Below are 23,618 nucleotides of genomic sequence, written 5' to 3'. Positions count from 1 at the left end.
TTGATGGAGTGTTTGTCAAAAGTTGCTCTTTACGTTTAAGTGAGCCAATGAGTGCCCTTCAGAGGGCTGGCAGCCACAGAGCGGTGTTGGCTCCTGGTGATTCATTGGGGTTTGTTGAATTCCAGAGTTTGTTAACTTCAGCTGGTTAATCTCATCTTTTTTAAACATTAAAAAAAAAAAAAAAAAAAAAAAAGAAGAAGAATGCTATTGTTAGTCCCAGCCCACTGCTTATTATTGAGCTTACGATGATGCTGGTTTGGGGAAGCTGCCAAGCCGCCTGTCCTGTGGAAGGGCTGAGGACCATGGTGTCCCCATGCAAAGCTTGCCACTGCAGCACAACACCCCTATGCCTTTCTCCAAAGCAAGGCAGCCAGAGGGCTGGAAATCATTTTTTCCCCTCTTTATATCCAGTTTTATGTCCCAAAAGCTTGTCTCTTGCAGTATCAGGAGAATCAGCTCTAAGGCTGGTGGGAGCCCTTCCCATCCTGCAGACCCTAACCTGGTGCCTCTGAGCACAGCCCCTGTCTGCCCTGTGCCCCCCAAGCCCTTCCAACACAGACAGGACCCTCAAATTTTCCCTCTTGATACCTTAAGTCTGGGTTAGAGCATAAAGGAATTCGAGTATAACCATTATACCAATTTTTCCCCCAAAGGGCACAGAAGCACGGGCACAGCCGGTTCCCCGGGCAGAAACGGAGCGGTGCAGGGAGCACATCGCTTGCTCCCACCAGTCCTCGCTGGCCCATAGAAGCACCAGCTGCAGTTTGTGCTTAGGATTTTTTCTGACATACTGTGGAAAACACATAAAACTTTGTATTATTGAAGCAAAGCTTAGAGCAAGCCCTTCAGACCTGAAACCCAAACTCTTCAAATCTCAAAAGATGGAGCAATACTGAAATCGCATTTCTAAATGAGAGCATGAACTAGCCCCTGTCTTCCAAAGATTAAGAGAGCAAGGGGACAGATGTGCTCCAGGTGCCTCCAGCCACAACCCAGGGGATCATCTTCTCTCCCTCCCTCGACAAAAGAAGCATCGCAGGTTCTCGGACAGATGCTTGGCCAGCAACTCCACCGACGCCTGTTTGCAGGGTCCCCGAAGCCCTGATGCCAGCACGCTTCCCAGAGCCGCCCCTCGCAGCGCTGCGTGCAAAACTGAGCCCTGCTCCAGCCAGCTGAGAACATAATTGCCTTTTCCCTCCTTCTACAGTTTATTTTTTGTTCTCCCTTCAGCACAGTGCCGGAGCCAGGCCAGTCTAGTCATGCTCCTTTTGTTTACAGGCAGTTTCTCCTCCGTTTCCCTCCCTTGGCCTTGTGCTCCTCAACCTGTTCCTTGCTGGGGTCCTTGCGGCAGGGCTCCCCTTCCCACGGTGGGCACCACGGGTCGCACAGGCATCCCCACTGCCCGGCCTCTCCCAGCACACTGCAGGGAGGAGTTTCCTCAACTACATACACATACATATATGTGTGTGTGTGTATATATAATTTTAAAATTATATCTTTTTTTATTATTTTTTTTTTGAGGAATTAAGAAAACAAAAGCAGACCAGACCCATGTGCCAGGGAGCACGGCAGAAGGGCTTCAAGCCCAGCTGTGGGGCCGGAGCTCCCCAAGGCTCTGCCCATGGTCCCCCAGAGCTGTTCAGGCTCCTGGTCACCGACCCCGACCCCAGCCCCGCCCGGAGCCCCCTCCCGCCCCGGCGCCTGCCAGCTCGCAGCTCCTGCCCGCGGCTTTGCCCGGGCGGCCTTTGCGCCTTGGGCAGAGGGGGCAGAGCCCCCCGGGGGGGCAGGGGCGGGGGCAGGCGGGGGGAGCCGGGGAGCGGGGGGGGCCGGGCGGCTCCGGGGCTCCGGCGGCTGAGGGGGGCGGGTGGCAGAGGCGGGGGCGGCTCGGCTGGGTCCCCGCGCCCCGCCGGGACCTGCCGCCCCCCGCAGCCCGCCCCGCAGCCGCCCCCCGCCGCGGGACCCCCGCCGCCCCCTTCGCCCCCGGCCCCCGCCCCGGCCGGGCTCCCCGCCCCGGGCCCCGAGCCGCCCTGCCCGGTCCCCGCCCCGAGGTGCCCGCACACCCCCCGGCTCCGCCGCTCGAGCTCCCCCGTGCGCCCTGCCCCGGGAGGCGGCGGCGGCGGCTCCCCGCGCCCGGAGCTGTCCCTGCCCGCCGCTGCCGGCCATGCCGGGGCCGCGCCGGGACCGCCCGGCCGTGCTGCTGCTGCTGGGGGCTCTGCTGGCGGCCGACCTCTACTTCCACCTCTGGCCGCGGGCGCGCCGGGAGCTGGCGGCCGGTGCCCCGGGCTGTCCCTGCCGCCGCCCCGCGCCCGCCGCCCCCCCGCCCCGCGCCCGCGCCGCCTCCGCGCTGCGGCGCCTCTTCGCCCACCCGCTGTACCGCGCCGCCGCCCCGCGGGGCCCCGCCGAGCCGCTGCTGGGCGCCCGCGAAGCCCTGCGCTACTACCGGCGGAAGGCGGCTCGCTGGAACAGGTGCGTCCCGCCGGCACGGCACCCCTGGGCGGGCACCCCCTTCCGCGGGCACCCCCTGCGTGGGCATCTCCCGGGCACCCCCTTCCGCGGGTACCCCCTGCATGGGCGCCCCCTCCCTGGACACCCCCTGCCCGGAAAACTCCTAGGCACCCCCTTCCCATGCAACCCCTGCATGGGCACCCCCAGCCCAGCGCCCCAAGCGCAGGACCCCCCGCGCACCCACTGCACAGGCACACTGCCCCCCAGCACTCCCTGCATGGGCACCCCTCGGGCACCCCTCCTGGGTACCCCCTGCGCAGGTACCCCACAGGCACCCACGTTCTGGGCAGCTCTCCTGGGTGCCCCTGCTTAAGCACCCCTTAAGCACGCGCCCCAGGGTACCCCTGGCATCCCCAGCTGGGTTTGTGCCCCCTTCCTGGCTCTCTGCCCCACCATCCCCCCACCTCGCCCCCTCCCCAGTAACCGCACCCCATGGACAGGCAGAGCCGAGCAGAGGGGGTCTGCTGGGAGGGCTGTCCTGCGGTGCCCCCCGCTCAGCTGCTAGAGCCCCAGGTGAGGGGAGAGGTGGCTGCTGACCCACGGCGTGAGACCCTGCAAGCCATGTCCTCCCAAGAGCAAGCACCTCTGCTCCGTGTCACTTTTTTGGCGTGGGGCAGGAGGGGAGCCAGTCCCCAGGTGCTGAACCCCAAAGCTGGTCCCCTGCATCCCCCAGCCCTTAGGCTGGGTGACAACCGGAGCCCTCGGGCTGCAGCAGCCAGTCCCCCAGGCCAGAGCCCTGCACGTCTCAGTATCTGCCTCCAGCGGGTGTCCTCCGACCCACGGCAGGGGTGTCGGGGCGCTGGCACCTTGCTCAGCCCCTCTCCCGTTCCTTCTGCCAACTCCTCCGCGAGGAAAGGCACAGAGGGTTTTACGCTGGGACAGCAAAGGGCTCCCAGCTCAGAGCCCCCTCTCCCTGCCTCTCCCAGCCACGCTGGCAGGAACGCTCCCCCATCTCCTGCTCCCGGGGTGTGACTGGCACTAGCCCCTGCGGCCCCCACCCCGGAGGGGACAGTGACCCTCAGCACCAGCTCTGAGCAGCAGCCGCCTGCGCATGATCCTACCACTGAGGCTTCCCACACCCCGGAGCCCTGAACCCCTGATCTAACCCCCCTTGCAGGAGGGCTGCGGCCAAACTGGAAACGGGCAGCACCTTCCAGCGTCCCCCAACTCCTCCCTGCACCCCACCAGCTTCTTCCTTCATGCACAAACTCAGATCCAATGGGGATGGCTACGGTGACACGGTGCCAAAGCAGGTCACCATGGTGCCTCTGCGCAGAGGCTCCCAGCATGCCCAGCTTGCAGCATCATCTCACTGTCCCCTTCATGGGATGGGACAGTGCCCACCAGGCAGGGGATGGCAGCATTTTCTGGGACCACCTCAGAGGTCCCTGTCCTGGCACTTCCCCACTGCCGGGGTTTGGTTGTCAGTGTCCGAGCCAGCCCCTGCTCCTCCTGCCACCCACGTGCTGCTTGCTGAGCCGCGCGGGCAGGATTTCCAAGCTCCCACTTTCTCCACTTCGATGCAGATTCCTCTCATTTCTGTGGGTTCACCCAGTCCTGGTTTCAGGCACAATTTGCAGGAGGAGATGACGGGAAGCGATAATGGAAGGAACCGAAGAATGATCCTGGGTCCTGGAGCTGCCCCGTGTGCTCGGCCGGGGGTCACCCTGCGAGGCTCATCGCTTGCTCGAGTCCGCCTGGAGCACGTTGAACCCTTCACACATCACTTGACGCCCATGGACAGGGTGTTTGGGGATCCCTGGGGACAAATGCCCCGGACCCCCCTTGGGTGCATCTCCTCAGAGCTGGGCAATGCATCCTGAAGACATCAGGATTTGGGTAGCGAGATGGATGTTTCCCAAGCAAAAGCCCGGTGGGATGGGGGCATTTGAACCGAAACAGCTCACAGCATATACTTGGTGGCTTCTTGAGTACCACCAAAAGCCCTGAGCACCCAGTGCTGAGCATTTGCAGCAGTGCTGGCATCACCTCCACGCCAGCCTCACCTGCAGGACAGCCCCAGCTATTTGGTAAGAAGTCTGCATTTCCCAGCTTTATTTACCGCTTTGTTTAAAACATGCCATTTGTGGACGAAACCGTGGCTGCACAGTGCCTTTTGTTCTGAGGTTTGGTTATGATGTGGCCAGGAGGAATGCTGTGATGCCATTTGCCCTTGGTTGACTTCACTTTGCACCTCCAGGTGAGAGCAGAAAGGAAGGAGAAAGAAGGCAGGGTATTGTTTATTCCTCAGTCACTTTGAAATAAAATATATGATGCTCACATAGCGGGTAAAGCCTTCGGAGAGCATGCACAGGCCGAGGGACACACCACCTCTCCTGCTGCCGGTGCTGCAAATTGCATATACAAGACAGCGCTTCCCAGCGCTGATGCGTTTCGTGAGACTGTTAATTTGCTGTGGGCATGGAGGAATTTCTGCCTCACCAGAAGCACTGCAGGGCCCATGTCCTCTCTGACACGGTCAGTGAAAGAGCCGTCCCTTATAACTGCCAACAATGAAGGGCAGCGCCTCCGCGGGACTCAGGAACCCACGGCTTTGTCTCCCAACGCACAGGCTTAGCGAAGCTGCAGCTGAAGATCGTGCTGTGGGAGCAAGGTCCGCACCAGCTCTCCCCAAGGTGTGACCACATCCCCTAGCAGGCAGAAGAGGCTCAGAGCTGAGTGTCCCTGGGTCGCCCCCTCCTCAGCTTGGCTGGGTGATGGCATGTCTCTGCATCATGTGTAGGTCTGGCTGTTGGCAAAGCAGCTTTCAGAGTGGCAGGATGCTCTTCTTGAGTGGAAGAGGCTGTAGCTTCAACCCTGCACCTGCAGCACAGCGTGCCTGTCTTTATTTTTGTGGCCAGATGGACATCAGCTGGGCTGGGACTCTCTGCCAGCTCATGGAGTGGCCCCAGGACATGGCCCGTTTCGGATCCCCGTGGCCAGGGGAACACAGCAGCACACATCCTACCTCCACGGTGCTGGCTGCATGCCAGCTGCTGCCCATTCCTGTGCTTTTCCCCAGCACTTCAATTAGGACCAGGAGTTTGATTGCAGCATGCAGAACCAGCTGGAGCCACTGATGGGGATGCAGGAAGGAAACAGCAAAAAAACCCATCCACACCTCTTCAAAACCAAAAACCAAGACAACCCTTAAAAACTCCAGAGCTCATTTTTATCCTTCAAGGAGCAGCTTCCACACCCCAGACTCTGCAGCCAGCTCGGTGCGGGGGGAGGCACGGGGTGAGCAGACACCAGCAGCCTGATGCCGTGCCCCTCGCAGCCCAGCAGCGAGCTGGCTGAGCAGAGAGCTAGGGCAGCCCCGGGGCTATTTATAGCAAGGTACAAAAGAACCTGCTTTTTTATATCGTTATGTCTTTTGCAGAGATCTGTTCTTACAGGGAAATATTTCAGGAATCCTGAAGGAAATGGGGAGGTCGAGGGAGGTGCGTTTTGGGTTTGAAGGCTGGAAAGGGGCTCGCTGGCCCTGCAGCAGCTCACCCGGGACAGGGACCACGTGGGTGCTCCCAGCCACCGCTGGGAACTGCCTCCCCTTGCATAACTGGTGCATTTTTTTCCCCATCAGTGATCTACTGCACACTGCCACCCCGGGGGGAACAGCCTGTGTGTACGGGAGGCAGGAGAGCAAATATGGTAAAATATTTGGGCAGCTTCCCTAGAGAAAAATCCTGAGTCATTCTTCTAAGTTACACTGGGGGCTTTATTGTCCCTGGCCACAGTGTGGGGCTAAGGTTGTGTCTTGCCCCCTTGAGACCTGGTGCACTGGTGTGCTGGAAGGTCAAGGCACATCTGCTGGAGCCGGCAGCATCTTGGGGCCGCAACCTTGTGTGCAGCCTGCCAGCCAATCGCCCCATTTGGCCATGCTCCTGTGTCCAACACCTCCTGTCTCGGGGGAGCTTCTGCCTCCTCTGCAGATGTCCTGGGCAAAGGGCTGGACTGAGCGCAGCACACCGCCAGCCTGCTGCCCGACCACGCACGCGTGGACTTCGCACCGCAGCTGACCCCGTCCAACTGAAAGACAAACAGGCTGGGAGAGAGGACAGGCTGCTCTGACCTGCAGATAAGCCACGTCTCTCTGCTGCCTGGATTTCTCCCAGGGTGCTACTGAAACGTGTCCCTCACCACCAGCAGGGCTCATCCCTTGCTCATGGTTAGACCGGACTAACCACACTGTTTAGCCTGCTTGGATGGAGAATGACGGAAAAAAAGACCAGCCAAAACCCAGTGCTTCCCTACTGGTCTGAGCAGGGAAGCAAAAAACCGAGCAACACCTGTGAGCCCTTTCCAGCCACCAGCACCACCTTCTTGGCTGATAAATGCCTCAGTGCATGGTCAGCACCTGCTTGTCGCAGCCACCGCTGCAAGCTGTGCAGCGCAGCCAGCCCGGCAGAGCCCCGCTGCCGGGACACCCTGCCATGCCTGCGGGTGCCCACACACGCCTCCCTCTCCTCCCTGTTTTCGGTTTTGTTTGCATTAGGCAAAACCTAAAGAATCGGGAAAAGTAGGAGAAACTAAAGGGGTAGCAAAACATCTCTTTTCACCTTTTGTGTTTCCCAGAGTGTGTTTTGCTAAGGGTCTGGATTGGGTCTAGCAAGGCATATGGCACTGCCCTCCCTCCAGCTGCTCCATCCCAGCCTTGGGTAACGCCCCACTCGTGATCAGCCCCCAGCTCCTGTTTTCTTTCACGGATGTATCTTGGCACTTTCAGTGCAAACTGAACTTCATTTTCCCTTTATCAGGAACAGCTACTCTGCACATGGCTTGGCCAGCGCTAATGAGAAACTAACGCGCTGTCCTCCACCGCGTGGAATAAGTGACCTTTCAGTTGCAGTTTGGCAAAGTGTGGGTCTCAGCTGTGGAGGTCTCTAGGTTGAGGAAAACACTGATCAAGCGGGGAGATGTTTTGGGTTATTATTGAACTTGGGAGGCCCCTTCGGCTCCACCTGCCAAGAAAGGGCCGGGTTCAACCTTGATCCGAAGAGCTGATGCGCGGGATGCTGCCAGCGGGCCTCACCACATCCCTGCCCACCAGACCAAGGGCTGTGAATCTGGTCACAGGCACAATCTCTGGCTCTAACTTGGTGATTTTTTTTTCCCCGCCTGGGACCTCTGGCTCCAGGAGAAAACTCTGTCAGAGATGCAATGACCAGAAAGACAGTCCTCAGTGGAGGCTCGCTTGGACAAGACCCTGTCATTCTGCTGGGCTCTCCAGACTCCTCACTGAGCAGTCAAGACCCAAGTCACCCGCTGTCACATCACATCCCCTCCCCAACTCTGGCCTGGAACCTGCAGCTCTTCCTTCATCCACCACACAGGCCAGCTCTTGTGTTGCTGGAGATGTGGTTTAGCTCCAGCCATGCCCTGACACCCTTCCTGCTCCTGATGGGGTGAGGAGAAGGCAACAGAGTCCTTTGTCTTCCCTCTTGAGGCTGCTTTCTCAGGGCTTTGCAGAGGCAAGAAGGTGGCACAAATTGCAAGACCTTTGACCATCTCAGTCATTGCTCCCTGCCTCAGTTTCCCCTTGGGTAACACGCAGAGTCTTTACCCACCCCATGCCCCCAGCTCTGCTCCCCTGTCATGGGTTAACCTCAGCCAGCCGCTGAGAACCATGCAGCCGCTCGCTCGCTCCCCCCGCAGTGGGACGGGGAGGAGAATAGAGAAAAAGGTAAAACTTGTGAGTTAAGAATGATTTAATAATGGAAATTAAATATAATAATAATTATAATAATAATAACAATAATAATAATTGTAATGAAAAGGGGAGAGGAAGAGAGAGGAATGAAACCCAAGGGAAAAACCCAGGTGATGCACAATGCAGTGCTCCCTGCCTGCTGATGGGTGCCCAGCCATCCCCGAGCAGCAATCGGCAGCCCCCAGACAACTCCCCCCAGTTTACGTACTGAGTGTGACGCTCTGTGCTATGGAATACCCCTGTGGCTAGCTGGGGTCAGCTGTCCTGGCTCTGCTCCCTCCCAGTTTCTTGCGCACTCACTTGCTGGCAGAGCACGGGAAAGTGAAAAGCCCTTGGATATAGAGTGAGCACTACTTAGCAACAACTAAAACATCAGCGTGCGAGCAGCATTCTTTCCATACTAAATCCAAAACACAGCTTGGTACCAGCTACTGAGATGAAAATCAACTCTATCCCGGCCAACACCAGGACATCCCCAGCACCCTCCCCACTCCCCCACAGCCCCCGGGCTCGGCGCAGCAAGGATTTCCGTTCCCTGGCTCATCCTCATCACTCCGTAACCGCTCTCTTCCAGGAGACACAAGCTTTACAGGGAGGAGCTGAACCTCACCTCCCCAGCAGCACCAGTGCCGCTGCGGCCAGAGGCCAGCTGGCTCCAGTTCCACCTGGGCATCAGCCGCGATGGGCTCTACCCGCGCTCCAGCCCCACTGTCAACAGGCTCCTCCGGGACATGCAAGACTTCACCACTATCAGTGCCGGTAAGCACCCTCCTGCCACAGGACTGGGGCTGGGGGGAGCTGCATGGGGCTGGGGGCTCCAGCCCCCCCCCAGCTTACTTTTGCAAACAAGGCAGGGGCTGTCACCCGCTGGAGAATGCTCCCAGCCCTGTGCTGGCTTCCTTACATGCTGGGCAGTTGCCGCGCCCTTACCTTGAGATGGGAGGAAGGCTGTGGCCCTTAATGCAGCATTTTTTTGGTGCCAGCCATGCTGCAGACCCATTGCACAGCAGCTCAGTCCCGACAGGCTGGCTCAGCATCCCCCGCCCCAAGGGGACTGCACCCCTCGCTGCGCACCAACGCCACTGGGGCTGCCATGGACATGCAGGCAGGGCTCCCCTGCATGCCCAGTGCTGGGAGGGGGCTCAGCAGCAAGAGACTGAGCCCAGCGGGGTCTCACCGCTCCTCCTGCCTTTACAGACTACAGCCAGGATGAGAAAGCGCTGCTGGGAGCCTGCGACTGCAGCCAGAGTGAGTTTCAGGTCCCTGCTCTCCCCTCGCATGCCACCACCTCGGCTGACCCCATCCCAACTCCTCCATCCTAACCTCAGCAAGGGAAACGTAAAGCCGGGCAATGCCAGGTCCTTCTCCCTTCCATTAAACCGCCAGCAGAAGCTGGGATGTGGGTGCCAGGACACCAGTATGCCACTGGTTTGTACTGGGAGGAGGAAAAACTCCCCAACAGAACGTAACAAATGGTTGTTGGGAGAAGTGCTAGAGGGAAATCTCTGGCACAGGGGAGAAGGAAGAGAGGAAAAATAGCCACAGAAGCAGAGGGGAGCAGCCGGAAGGAGCGATGGGATGCGCTTACCAGGGTGGGAAGCCGGATCGTGGCACAGCGTGTAACCAGTGCTTCACTGCGCGCCGGGGAGGCTTTCCAGGTGGCTAACGTCCCGTTTCTTCCCCAAGTTGTGAAGCCCAGCGGTGTGCACCTGAAGCTGGTCCTCAGGTTCCAGGACTTTGGGAAAGCCATGTTCAAGCCCATGAGGTAAGGCACGCAGCAGAGCCCCCACCAAGCCCCCCACTGCCCCGCGTAGCCATGAACCCAGGAGCCCTGCGGCGTGGGGTGCGAGCATCCTTGGCAGGGACAGCCACGCCGCAGCTGTGTCGTTCCTCCCCTGTGCTCAGCTACCTTGACAGCTGAGAAGGTTTAATTATTGTTGGCTGCTCGCACCATCCCAGAGGCGTGCACGGATAAACACCGGTGTTCCCACACTGCTTACTGATGTTGGAAAGTTCTTAGTTCGTAGATGCCAGATGGCAAAGGACCTTGGGACACTTGTTCTCCCGAGAGCTTTGCTTTTAGGGACTGCTCATTTCTTCCTCTTCCCCAGCTGACTTTGTGTTTTACCTTGTTTCGCCTTGGATTCCCCAGAGTATTTCCAAGAAAGAGCCACCAGTCCCAGTCACCTCAAACAGGAGTTTTAAATTGCTTCTGCACTTACTTGGGACTCTTCATATTTATTCCCCCTCTCCTTTCTGTGCGCAGGCAGGGCAGCCAGCAGCACACCGACTGCGATGGTCTGCTCATCTAGAAAGCAGCCAGCTCCTCTCCTGTTGGTGTCCATCCACCTCTGCCGCGTCCGGCAGGTCCCAGAGGAGAGGGAAAGCATCCATGCACTCAGCTGAGCCAGGAGGGCCCAGCAGTGCCTGTGGGCTTTCCCGTGATATACAGCTGCTTGGGAGGCTGAGCATGCAAATTCACATGCTACGCAAATTGGGGCACTGCGTGGCAGCCAGAAAATGAAATTAAATAAGGTGGTGTTCCCATCTCAGGGGTATAATAGTCCAGACCTGAGCTCTTCTCTGCCTCCCACGGGGACATGAGAAGCGCAGCATGGCCTCTAGCACCCCTGGCTGCACCCACCTGAAACACCGTCCCGGGTGGGTGTAAGCCGTGGCACAGACGTGTTGAAGCCCACAGTCACCCCTTCCCCCTCCCTGACCCACCCGGCACCGGGGCAATGCTCCGGCTCAGCACTGGGCACTTTGGGACAGCCACACGCCAGCTGTCCCTGGGCACACCATCCTCCTGCCACCACCCTGTGCCCAGGCTGCCGGCCAGCTGCCTGCCTGCGCTGCTGCGCGAGGCTGCGTTAACCCCCGTGCTCTCTCCCAGGCAGAAACGTGAGGAAGAGACTCCTGAGGATTTTTTCTACTTTGTTGACTTCCAGCGGCACAACGCGGAGATCGCTGCCTTCCACCTGGACAGGTAGGGGCCTGCCACCGCCAGCTGCCAGTCCTCTGCCCACAGAAGGCTTTGGCACGAGGAAAGCCGCGCTGAGCCCCGCAGAGCCGCTCAGCCTCAGACGAGCGATTGCTTTGCAGCACCCACTGGAGAGCTGATGCGTGATTTGGGGACAGGGTGGCTCTGGCTCTCGCCTGAAGCCCAGGAGCCAGCTTTGCCCTGCCCAGCACACGAGAACAGGCTGGCAGATGAAGTCCGGGCTGTGAGCGGGTCAGGTCCTTGCCCAGCCATCCCACAGGCACACGCACGCGCTCCCTCTCATGCATTGCAGTGCAAAGAGGAGCTCTGGGTGCAGCCTGGATCCCTTCCCAGGGAGGGAGTCACACGCTCCATCGGCAATCACGCCGTGGTTTGGATGGAGATAAACTGCAGCGATGCAGTTTCAGGCTCTCAGCTAACGAGCAATTAACCTGGCTCCTCTCCCTAGCAGGCTCGGTATTTAATAAAATCAAAAATACCCTTATTACAAGAGGAAGGCAGCAGCTTCTTCCTCTCAATGGGATGAGCACTGAACATCCAGGGAAAATGATCCCTGATGATGATGGTGGTGGATGGGGGTCTCCAGTTCCCACACCCAACTTACATGAAAAGCAGGACATGACTGTAAGTCCTGTAGACCAAACTCTGAGCAAGAAATGGAGCTGAATTCCCTTTCCAGCTCTATCCCTGCATCGCCACAGCGACTCTGCTTGACTCAGCTACCATCAGCTTACCTCTCTGCATCCCAGCCCCACCGCCAGAAAAATGAGGCCGGAGTGCTGTTCTGAAGCGCTTTGTGGTTTTTAGAGCTGAAAGACATTAGATGAAAGCAAATGATTCTTCTTTCTTTGAACATTGCTCAATAAGGAACAGGCTAAATCCTGTTTTCTGCCTGATTCTCAGAAGCAGAGGGCATTGCCCAAGGAGCAAAGCACAGCATTCGCTGGCTGACCCCGTGTTACTGACTCAGCGATCAGCAATTCCACTCACTGACATGAATGCCTTTCTGCCCCAGGCCCTGATTTTTTTTAATATTTTAGATGAATCAGCTGGGCATGAGTGCCTCCGAGTGGGGTGATGCCTCCTCACCTCCTGCTGTCTCAGCTGCGTTGTACTGGGTTCTACACATCTTTCTGTGTCAAACCCAGCACCATAGAAGAGCCTGAAGAGCCTTGCTTATGTGCAAGGGGATGGGAGAAACCAGTTAGGGAAAAAGACATGAATTCTGGAGAACATCCAGATTGTTCCAGGCAGCAGCTATTAAAATACCAAAATCCAAACTCAGCCGCATTTTGGTCCAGGGGGTAAAATGATGCAGGCTATTTACTAGAAAGAAGGTAGGAGGAGAAAAAAAAAAAGAAAAAGAAAAAAAAAAATCCATGTAGGCATAGTCATCAGAAGGTTTACCAACGGAAGGGATGAGGACAGCATCCGCTGCCCCGTGTTGCCTTCCTGCACAGTAACATCCCTTTGCACCGCAGGCTCTGAGCCACTGTCCCTCTCGTGCAGGATCCTGGATTTCCGGAGGGTACCACCCACGGTTGGGAGGTTGATCAATGTCACTAAGGAGATCCTGGAGGTCACCAAGAACGAGATCCTGCAGAGCGTCTTCTTCGTCTCACCAGGTAGGCGAGCGCTGGGCTGCCATGAGCTGGGGTTGGACATGTTGGTCCATGGTGGGTGGAAGGGCAGGGTCTGCAGGCAAGGGGGGGTGGCAGGACTTGGGCTGTGGCGCAGAAATAAAACGCCTGGGTGAAACAGATGCACAAAGACACGGCTACAGCGGAGGTGGCCCTCTCTCAGCCTCAAGCAGAAACCAGCTGCCAGGTCTGTTCACCTGCCCCCTCTTCCTAACTTTGCCTTAGCATGGGACCAGTCTGTCCATTGACTAAAATCCAGGTATTCTCCATGATTTTCCACGAGTTTCACATCCACAATGTTGTTACGTGTGCCACGATATATGCAGTCGCCATCACGCGATGGGGAACAGGTCAGTCCAGGCTATCTTGTGGCCTCCTACAGATCGTAGCTCCTTTCCCCACTCTTTTTCTTCTCTTCTCCCCACAGCCAGCAACGTGTGCTTCTTCGCCAAGTGCCCGTACATGTGCAAGACTGAGTACGCGGTGTGTGGGAACCCTCACCTCCTGGAAGGGTCCCTCTCTGCCTTCCTGCCATCCCTCAACCTGGCACCACGACTCTCCATCCCAAACCCATGGATCCGGTCCTACTCGTTTGATGAAAAAGAGGAGTAAGTGGGTAAATGATGCTGCTTCCCGTATCTGCATTGCAGGGAGCACATGGGAAGGAGAACGAGCAGGGTACAGACACACATACAGAAATTGTACGTCCAGGCAGAGGAAAGCCAAGGTTCCCAGGTTGCCTGTAATTAATCTAATAAACTCTTAATGCCTGGGCATTGACTGGGTTTGACTTCCAGTCTCCTGCATGCACAAGGAGGGAGATTTAAGTCCTCCTCATCTCCGCACGGGAGACCAACCTTGGCATGCCGTTAGGACACAGCAGCAGCAACACCCGAGCGCACCTCTCCCTTCTCCTCCATCTCCTGCAGGTGGGAAGTGAATCCGCTCTACTGCAACACGGTGAAGGAGATCTACCCCTACAGCAACGGCAACCGGCTGCTTAACATCGTCGACATGGCCATATTTGACTTCCTAATAGGTATGTATGGTGAAGGGGGAAATAACGTTCCTTCCTTCCGTGTGGGCCTTCAGCAGCCTGTCTGCCCTCCCACGCCATGGTGTTTCTCAAAGTCATCCCTTCTGCTCCAGAGACAAGTTTGGGAGACTGCTGTCTCCCTACAGCCAGCCAGCACAACCCCTCCTGATGTGCAGGCAAGGGGGAGCCCCCAGACCCACCCCAGCCCACTCCCCAGGGGGCCCAGCAAGGAGAGCACAGCACCCTGGGCATCTCGAGACGCTTCCAGCAAGGCAACAATTCATTCACACAGAGCTGAAAGAAAATGTAGGATGTTTTAGAAAATTGCTTGGTCACATGCAAGGGAAACTCTGTTCCTCTGTCTGCCCTTTACCAGGGAACATGGACCGTCACCACTATGAAATGTTCACCAAGTTTGGGGATGACGGCTTCCTCTTACACCTGGACAACGCCAGAGGGTGAGGCTGTGGGAGGACATCAGGGTGGGGGGGAAGGTGGTGGGCAGGCACTAAAGCTCTGTGCTCTCTGCTTTACCCCTCCAGGTTCGGGCGGCATTCCCATGATGAAACCTCCATCCTGGCCCCGCTTTCCCAGTGCTGCATGTAAGTGCCAGCTTCATCTTCCTGCCCAGACACATCAGTGTTCCCACCACAACAGACCAGCAGCGCTTACTGCTGGAAGTCACCCAGACCTGGCTCCATCCAGCAGTGCAGGGAAAGCCCCTGCTAATCCCAGCCAAGGGGGCAGGCCAGGCGCTGGAGCATGGGAATTGCAAGTTGTCCCTCGAACGGGGATTAAGCTGTTATATCAGAGCATTAAGCTCTGCTGTGCTGCAGCCGGCTGCGGCGTCATACGACAGTCCTTCCTGGATACTTCCCCACTGGAGCTAAAAGGCCTTGCAAGTGTAAAAGCTTTCACAGCTAGACCAGGAGACACTGTCCACTGGATCAAACCCTTCCAGAAGGGTCTACTGGCATTTCCCAGCCCATCGACATAAGGTGCTATCAGCCCCATTTGTCTGACATGAAGCTCAGAAATCTCCATCCAAAAACCTCATAGAACTTACCAGTCAATCAGGTTTCTTCCCATAGCATTAAGAAGTTCATAAATTTTCCTATTTGAATCCTGTCTTCCTCCTTTATTAATTTACATAAATCATCAGCTGAAAGTTACATTTAAGAGACAAAACGCTGCTCTTCCCTGTGGTTTCTCTTTAGGAGACTCCTAACCTATTTCCTTGCTGTACCTGCTCCATCTCAGCCCTGGGGTGTCAACTGCACTCTCTCCCCATACACTTCTATTACTGGATCTAATTTTAAGAACTGTTATTTGCACCCAGTCAGCCTTTTCATTTATAATGGCAAGCTCGCAGTGAATCCTTCTCTTGAACTCCTGTTCTGTGCAGTGTAAATTAACTCTGCCTCTTAATTTGACCTGTGTACAGTAATATCCGCAGGTCAGATCCTTCCTATCCTGCCAGATCCACCTCCCAGAAGCTCTTCTTAATTTGGTTCTCCTTGTACAAGGCAGTGGTAAGACCACCTGCAAGTCACACCTTGAAATAAGCCAACTAAGGCCAAGAACAGCGTAAAACCAACTCACGCTGCCCAGAGGACACACAAAACCCCCCTCATTTCCCAGAACAGCCAATCCATTTGGAGTGGGGGAGCATCCAAAAATGCTTGGAAAGGAGGTAAAAAGGTTTATCTGAGTAAACTGCAGAGGCCACCGATTTCAAGCCTGCCCTGACCAACTGGCTGGACTGAGCACACCGAGTCACCTCCTTGCTCCTAGGCGAAGCTGAGCCGTGTACACCTAAGCAGGAACCAAGTCCTCCAGCCACGAGGGACCACTCAAACCCCAGGGATGCTGAACAGGCTGCTCGCTTCCCTGTCAAACATGTTCATCTTGTTCCCAGCTGAGTTCTTCTCTAAGTTTGGCTCCCAGCAGATTTAAAACTGGTATTTTTAGCTACCTTTCACAGCTCCTACAGCAGTTCTTGTCCCACACGGCTCTCCTCTCCCAGCGTTGCTCCGAGCATAGCAAACAGCACAAATGTAGCCATGCAGTAAGAGATGGTCCTTCTCCTGAAAGGGTCAAAACCCTCAAGAAGGTACAGATAGGCCTGACAACAGCCCCCACTTAACCTGGCATATGTATCTTCTTGGCTGATGAAACCCTGAGAAGGCTCAGGGTCAAATCTTCAGCAATTCAGTACAACAGCAGGGTTACAACCACCCTGCGGGAGAGGAGCGGGGCCAGTGGCAGGATTTCCATCTCACACTCCTTTCCATGTTCTGCCTGTTTCTTATGTAAGTGTGACAGCATGGAATACGCCATTCCCCACAGGGTCACACTATCCCCTACTCCACCTCCAAGCCCCGTCACCGCTTGGACCAGAGCAAACACAGCCGGCGTTTACCCACAGCAGCTCCTCGGTCACCCCTCACCTAGAAGAAGGTTTGCATCTGCTCCGTGCAAAGCTTTCTCTGGCAGCAGCAGAACCTCACACCCATGCTCTGGCAGCGATTTAAAGCCTCGTTGCCAGCCTTAGCACTTGATCAATTGATTATTTGGGGGTTTGCAGGAATATCAACGCAAGCCTGGCAGCCAGGACAACAGCCACAGGTGAAGTTTCCTGCCCCCTGTGCCAGCACCACGCAGGAGGCAGCCGCTCACAGCATCCTTCTCCCTCCTGCAACACAAGCATTGCTGACCAAAGACACGCAGGGCACTTGGCTGCCCCAGAGCGCTGCTGGCACCTCGTTGCTTGTAGCACCACTGGCACCTGGTGCGATTCTGTGGCTGCTCAGCCGGGCACAGCGGCAGCAGCAACCTTCCCCTGCCATCCGAACCGCACGTGTCCCATCAGAGCTGCAGAGCCAGGTCGCTGTTCCCAGCTGACAGCCTGGGTAAATAACAAGCGTACAAAGACAAATTCTGGAGCTGGTTAAAATGTTCCTGACTACACCTTTTCCCATCTGAAAAATTCTGGCTCAGCTAAGTCAGAATGGCTCCACGAACATGGACTACTTTGTTTTCAAAATGTAAAGGGCAGTAATTAAAACCACTGATTAATTTCAGTATTAGAGATGCTGAAATCAAAACACTTCTGCTGAGGATTAAACACATGATTTCAGAATACTCAGTCTCGTTCCCAGAAGTGTTCCAAGATTATAGCTTTTCATCCCAATTTCTGTCAAAAGGAAGTAATATTTAAATTGCAATATCTCTTAAGGTGAAGAGTCACAGTTAAATCAGTTCCAGGAAAGACTCCCTCTTTTTGCTCAGAGTGTTGACAGATTTTTCTTCTCATTCATGCCTCTTCATTTTACCTCCCCCTCTGCCCCCAGCCCATAAATGCCATCCTTGGGAACACGGCACCATCCTGCAGTAATCTGGGGAATCTCTGGCTCAGAGGAAGAACACTCATTACTGAGAACTTCTATCTTGTTTTTCTCTGGTGACAGAAATCCACAGTACAAATAAATACTCTGCAGTCTGGAAAACCAAAGGAAGCAGCAGAGGTTGCTGCAAAAATTTTCATTTCCTTCAGAAATGGCAAGGTTTTGTTCCAAAGTTCTTTGTGAAGTATCTCCACCTGTCTTTGCCTTCCCTCCTTCCCCACTACCCAAGGCACCCAGATAGCTGGTTCTTGCTAGGATGCCGCAAGTAGTTTGCATTAAGATATGTGATTTCTTTTTTTCCAGAATAAAGAGGACAACATTATTACGACTCCAGCTCCTGGCTGAGCCAGAGTATCGGCTCAGCGACATGATGAGGGAATCCCTCTTGCAGGACCGCCTGGCACCTGTCCTCACCGAACCCCATCTCTTGGCTTTAGACAGACGGTTACAGCTTATCCTGAAAGCCGTGAAGAAATGCATAGACACATATGGAGAAGCCAAGGTGGTGGCCAATGACACCACACAGGTCGAGGCTCCTGCATCCGACAGAGTGAAGTTGTCCACTTAAAACAGTCCTTAACTCGGGCTCAGAGGCAGGGAAAACTCCTGCAAGGCAAGTGACAGGTATAATGGCTGGTAATTTCCATCTACAAACACCTGCAGAGACAGAGGGGAAACTCTTCAGAAGACCTTCAAGAATCACGCTGGGCTTCTATGCTGGGTATTCAACCAAAGCTGCTGTGCTTGGGCAGCGTGTTGGTAAGTTGTGGTCTGACCACAGCAGACCCTTACACCCGGGACAGCAGCTCCCTGGTGGAAAAGCAGCGATCTCCTGCTCTGTAGCTGGTCATGCCCTTGGGAGGGTGGGGGAACACACGGCCGTTTGTTTGCTCAACCGGCACAGGATCTCGGTCTTGCTAGCGAAGGACACAAACCAGGTCCAAGGATGAGGCTTGAATAAAGAGATGCCAAGAGCATTTTCCTCTTATTAAGTCTCTGTTCTGTAATCAAGACTATGCATTGAGAAAAGAGCAGTCTTGCTTCATGAGGGCAGTACCTGCCACCAAGACAACACGCTGATTCAGCATGGTCAGACTGAAGAGCATCTGCACAGTATTGACCATCAGGCCTGTCCACTGCCTCTTGGTCTCACCAAAGTGGGGGGGGCCTCTAGCTCGGGTCATCTGGCTCCCCATTTGCTTTAAAGTCACTTAAGTTGTCAAGAGTTCCCTGGAAAACAGAAATGGTAACCTGCCCCCACCCCACACACCCCTGCATTTTGAGGAGATGCAATAGAAACTGGAGAACAAAAAAGCACGGGGAGGGAGTCACTGCATATCTTCCAATGGGCAGTTTTCCCCATGCCTCCCAATAACAAGGCTTAAAAATAGCTATTAAAGAGGACTTCAGTAACAAGTTTTTTCCTTTAACTGTTTAAGAACAATTGCACTGAGCTTTCTGGCAACCTAGGGAAAGTAGTTGAGAACTTTGTTGATAATTTGTCATCTTTAAGGGGAAAAAAAACCCCCAAACCAAACACGCCACAACCAATGCGCTAGCTCATTCTAAACTAACCTTGAAGTTAAACAAATTCCACCCACAGCATTGCAGGCCTTTCAGAAGAGAATCCCAAAACCATAGTACAGATCTTGTCAGGCAGCAGTTAACAGGTTCTCAGCAAGCTGCTGCACCTAGCGCTGGCTCATTTTCTCACGGGCTGGACTTTTGCCCAACCTAAAGGGAACTCAGTGATGCTGTTAATAAGTGCCTGGATCATGCAAGGAAGGAACAAAGCTCGTTTGGCCGCAGCTATCATTTTTCACAGGGGACTGCACTGGCACTTCATTCAGCTCCACTATAATTCTACAATATACCTGTCTCCACATTGTAAAATGACAGGCGAGACTGTAATTTCTTTATGTCCCCACAGGTGCCTATTGTATTCACTGTATATTTGAGGAAGTTTGGAGTGTTTCTATTTAGCGAAGAGATTCCTCCAACATTCTGAAGCCATGAAGCTTAGCAAAAAACCCCACACAAACCCAGCCAACCCCAAACCCCACACCACAGCCCTTTAGTCGCTCATGACTTGTGATTTAGCCATGTCCTTCCATTTCCAGCTTTCACAAAAACAGGGGTTTAGACAGTCTTAATCAAACAATTCTCAGCACCGGGGGGGCTTACAGGCCTTTGGACTCTTGGGGACAGAGAATACATGAAAATAAAAAGATTTGACTCACTCTTGGCATGCGCAGCACAGCAGTTGTTCCAGTACAAGACGCTGTATTCCCAAAGTTGTATCTCCCTCTGCCGGCGATGTTTTACAGGCTTACCACACATGACAAGTCCAAAATTAATTTGATCAGTCTCATGGAATGGTGACTGCTGGCTGGCTGCTTGAACAGGAAGAACATGGCAACAGAAGATAAATGGTAAAAAGTTATAAGGTTGGAAGGTTTACATTTTCACTTTCAATAATAAGAACTTGCTCTCAGCCTTTTTTTTTTTTTCCAAGGGGATGGGGGAAAGGGAGGGCAGGATGAAGGAAAGAAACCCACAGATACTTAAATAGCTAGCACACTAACTGGGGTTGCAAGGTTGCCTCTTATTTTTATTCTCTTTCACATGGTAATTTTTTAACATATCTTCAAAGTTGGGTATTAGCTTTCTCATAGCTGTATGTAAAATGTCCAGTCTGAGCTGCTTCAGGTCATCACTCTTCAACTTTTTTTTCTTACTTCATCGAGTATGAAAATCCCTCTTTTCTATTTCTCACTGTCTGTCCACCAGAACTCATTCATGATACGTTCAAAACTTTCATTAAGGGTATGCATAGATGGGAACAGACACCTTACAGAAGCTTATGAGCCCCGGTAACAGTGATCAGGCTGGGAATTGACAACCTTAGCAGGAGATCAAAGCAGCGCAAGTTGCTAAGAGAGACTCGGAAAAGACGCAGGTACCTTTACTGCAAAAGCAGTCATGTGTACGATGCCAGAACTCGCCTGGAGTTCCTGGGGCACAGGCACAGGCTGGCTCACGGAGACCACGCTCTCCAGCAGGCTCGAGGGGAAGGTGCAGTTGCACTGTACGCTAGGACCTGAACACGAGCCTCCGGAGTTAACACAAAGCTAATCCATTAAGCTTCTTAGTTTCTACCACCTCATTAATAATGTACGCCCTGAGGCCAAAGGAAAACACAATATAAGGATGGGAGGGGAAAAAAAAGAGACTGATTGCATTTAAGAATTTAAATCATTTTATTGCTTTACCTGCCATTAGGACAATCTATAACAAAAGGAATATAATATATTAGCACATACAGTAAATCAGACTTATATAGTCAGGTAACAATACAAAAATGGTCCTCTGGTTGACTATAGCTTTCTAGGGCAATAGACTTCATAAATTCGCTAAAGGCGGACTAGCAAAAAATTACTTCTAAAGCCCTGAATGTTAGCTAAGGCAAAACTATGCCAATTGTGGTTTCAAACATATTTAAATTGCACACAAAGGTAAAGCTATAACTGTGATTAATATTTAACTCAGACTTAGCTGATTTATCTTAAAATCTTGTAGGTAAAACTACAAAAGGGAGTAAACAGCAAGCTAAAAAGATGCGGTAGTGAAACTGGATTAGAAAGCCTTATATAAAAAAAATGTGCATTTTTTTTGTGGAGCTCTAACTAGTTTACACAGTTTTTGGTGCTTTAAAGTAACACAAAGAATACATATGAAGAAAAAACCTGGATAGTCAACTGAAGAAAATAGTTTTACAAAAAAAAAAAAAAAAAAAAAAGACCAAAAAACCAGAAAAGGTAGCATTTGTTTACTCCTTAAGGACTCTGGCAGAAATCCTCTACTCAACATCTTCTGAAAAAAGAACTCAAACTGCAAGCATTTAAATCCCATTATTGGGAGTTCAGGTTCAGAAATACCCTGAAACCTTTTGTAAAGGCTTGACACCCTCACTATTATTTTGCATCAATCAGCAGGCTCTTCCTTATTATCTACGGGCCTGGGAGAAAGTCTGTTGAATTTGAATCCCTATCGATTCAGAAGGGAAATAAAACGAGGGCTCCATCGTTAGAAGTAGTTGCACAACAAATGCAAAACTGCTTGCTGTCACTCCCAAATACAAACCTACACTACTTTTATATAAATTACAGTTTAAAGGAAACCTTAAAAATTGCCTACCATTATTGAACCGTGGAATTCAGTAAAAACTTCTGGGAAGTACTGGTGCGCACAGAATAATGTAACACAAAGCTGGTAAATACTGAAATACATTTAAGACTCCGCAACATACTGAACTTGGAAAAAAGAATGAGTATGAAATACGTGTCATGTAAATTCCATTGGCAAGGAAAGAGAATGCACCTTTTGTATTCAAACTAGATTTATAATTAACCATTTTAAAAATTATGGATTAACTGATTTAAAACTTAAAATAACTGAGTGTTGCAAGAAAGTTAAAACATTCACTTTTTCTGCCTCATTCTCTACCAAGAATAATGGCATCTGTATAGACCAGCAATCTTGCCACCTGCAACTGATGCTGGCCATAAATACTCAACATTTATTTTCCCTGGTAACAAAGGGTCACCTGAACTGATGATCATTTCTTTAAAAAGTCAGCTGAGTAATACAAAGCAAGCAAGAGTCACAGGGAAAGTAAAATGTTTGCTTCCAATTTCTACACCAATCTAAGTACTTGAACATTACTAACAGCTGGACAGCTGCACCATTCTTACACCAAAGTTAGGCATTTAATGTAACATTTGGTTCTTGCCACTTTGAACAGGAAGAGTTTTAAATGGTATATCTATCGCTGAAGAAAGAACAAGAAAAAAAATCAGTTGCGGCAAGTCAGCAAATTAAGTAACATCTGCAGTAGTTCACCAGAACTATAAACCTTAAAAGCTTTGATTTACACTTGACAAAAACGTAACTAAGCAATCTTAAACCAGCAGACAACAGGAACAATTATACTGTTAAATTCCAACTGTGGCTTTCTTAGCAGCTGATGCCTCACGATTGAACCCAGGATTACAGTACCCAGAAAATTTTTAAAAAAAGAAAAAAAAGAAAACCCCAAGCCTCAAGAAGCGCCATTACAAGGGCAGTTCTCATTTCAAGAGAAATACAGCAGATTATGACCACAGCCTTAAAATCTGTCCAACAATTTGAGTAACACCTTTAAAAGCATTTCCACCCACTCCCCCATCACCTCCTTACTCTATGGCAACTGGCATGGCGCCAGGAGATCTCTCCCTCGCTGACGCAAGGCTGCATTTGCCCGAGTTGGACATTGTTGCACAGAGAGAAGCCGTAAGAGCAAACACCTCCATAGAACTTTTTCTATTAAATTAAAAGGGACAGAGAGCACAGAACTAATATGCTCTAAAATTAAAAATAGTGCCATGATAAGCAATTTTTTTTTTTTAAACAGACAGGAAGCTGCAAATGCCAGTGGCAATGTGGCTCTGCACAAGGGTAATAAAGCAGTCTGCATTCGTGAAGCATGGTGTGGATAGGGAGGAAGGTTTCAGACAGACAGCGATACAAAACTGTTGTACTGCTGGATGTTTCGCTTGAGAATATCCGAGCACGGACCCAGGACACGTTCAAATCGGGGTCGATCGAGCTTTACACATTTCAACAGGCCACGAGCAACAACTGTGGCAGCACGGGGACGGTTCATCAACAGAGCTATTTCACCTAGGGCAACAGGAAAGCATGAACAGTGTTAAAAATCAACGTGCAAGAAAGCCAAAGAAATCACCCTGCTCTATTTCAAACTGCTACAGGAACCAAAGGTAATTCAGGTTTTAACACTGATCAGAACAAGTATCTACGTAGTTACACTAGAAGCAACTGTGAAGGCAGTTTAAAAAAAAAAAAACAAAACAAAACTACTTGATTTTCCTAATTAAAAAGCCTGTCCACATTCAAGTCTCTCTGAAAAAGGCCTAAAGAATTTCGACTATTGGTTCCATGAGAAATGGTCATGTTTCAATTAAACATGTAATTTTTCTAGTCAACAAATAGTTATTTTTAATATGTAAGGTAAGCTACCGTTCAATTCTGATATTTCTAGGAAATTCAGGACAAGACAATGACGGTATTGAAGTAAAAACGTTAATGCACGAGACAGGAGCTTTTGCCCCATAGCTAGCCAGAATCAAGAGTTTGACTTTGCTATGGGACTGTGGAAGATTAGTATCTTGAAGTCCCATCGGATTCCCGTTTCGTAAGTTATGCACAAACATGCCAAAAGCTTTGTTTCAAATACCTGTCACAACTGCTAAACAAC

General features: G+C 52.5%; 2 protein-coding genes across 4 annotated transcripts in view; one reads left to right on the top strand and one right to left on the bottom strand.

Moving 5' to 3' along the window:
• The first annotated feature begins 1,536 nt into the window (after positions 1 to 1,536).
• Positions 1,537 to 21,142, top strand: FAM20A (FAM20A golgi associated secretory pathway pseudokinase). Of its 3 annotated transcripts, XM_055795882.1 has the most exons (11): positions 2,054 to 2,466; positions 8,790 to 8,974; positions 9,413 to 9,463; positions 9,902 to 9,980; positions 11,112 to 11,204; positions 12,729 to 12,844; positions 13,287 to 13,467; positions 13,789 to 13,898; positions 14,272 to 14,353; positions 14,438 to 14,497; positions 17,606 to 21,142. In XM_055795882.1, exons 1-11 carry the CDS (start codon positions 2,162 to 2,164, stop codon positions 17,868 to 17,870), a joined length of 1,527 nt encoding a protein of 508 aa, XP_055651857.1. In that variant the 5' UTR covers positions 2,054 to 2,161; the 3' UTR covers positions 17,871 to 21,142. The 3 variants fall into 3 exon arrangements, with proteins under 3 accessions (XP_055651856.1, XP_055651858.1, XP_055651857.1); XM_055795881.1 differs by lacking the exon at positions 9,413 to 9,463 and having other exon boundaries at positions 1,537 to 2,466; positions 11,116 to 11,204; XM_055795883.1 differs by lacking the exon at positions 9,413 to 9,463 and having other exon boundaries at positions 2,053 to 2,466.
• The window catches only part of PRKAR1A (protein kinase cAMP-dependent type I regulatory subunit alpha), a 17,099-nt gene continuing 14,019 nt past the window's right edge, over positions 20,539 to 23,618 (bottom strand). The window contains exon 12 of the mRNA XM_055795891.1: positions 20,539 to 23,023. Coding sequence (XP_055651866.1) covers positions 22,851 to 23,023 — 173 coding nt within the window. The 3' untranslated portion in view covers positions 20,539 to 22,850. The remainder of the gene's footprint in view (positions 23,024 to 23,618) is intronic.

This window comes from Falco peregrinus, chromosome 2 (genome assembly GCF_023634155.1).
Source record: "Falco peregrinus isolate bFalPer1 chromosome 2, bFalPer1.pri, whole genome shotgun sequence".
Classification (NCBI taxonomy): domain Eukaryota; kingdom Metazoa; phylum Chordata; class Aves; order Falconiformes; family Falconidae; genus Falco; species Falco peregrinus.
Note: the sequence above shows the minus strand (reverse complement) of the source record. Positions and strands in the feature narration are given on the sequence as shown.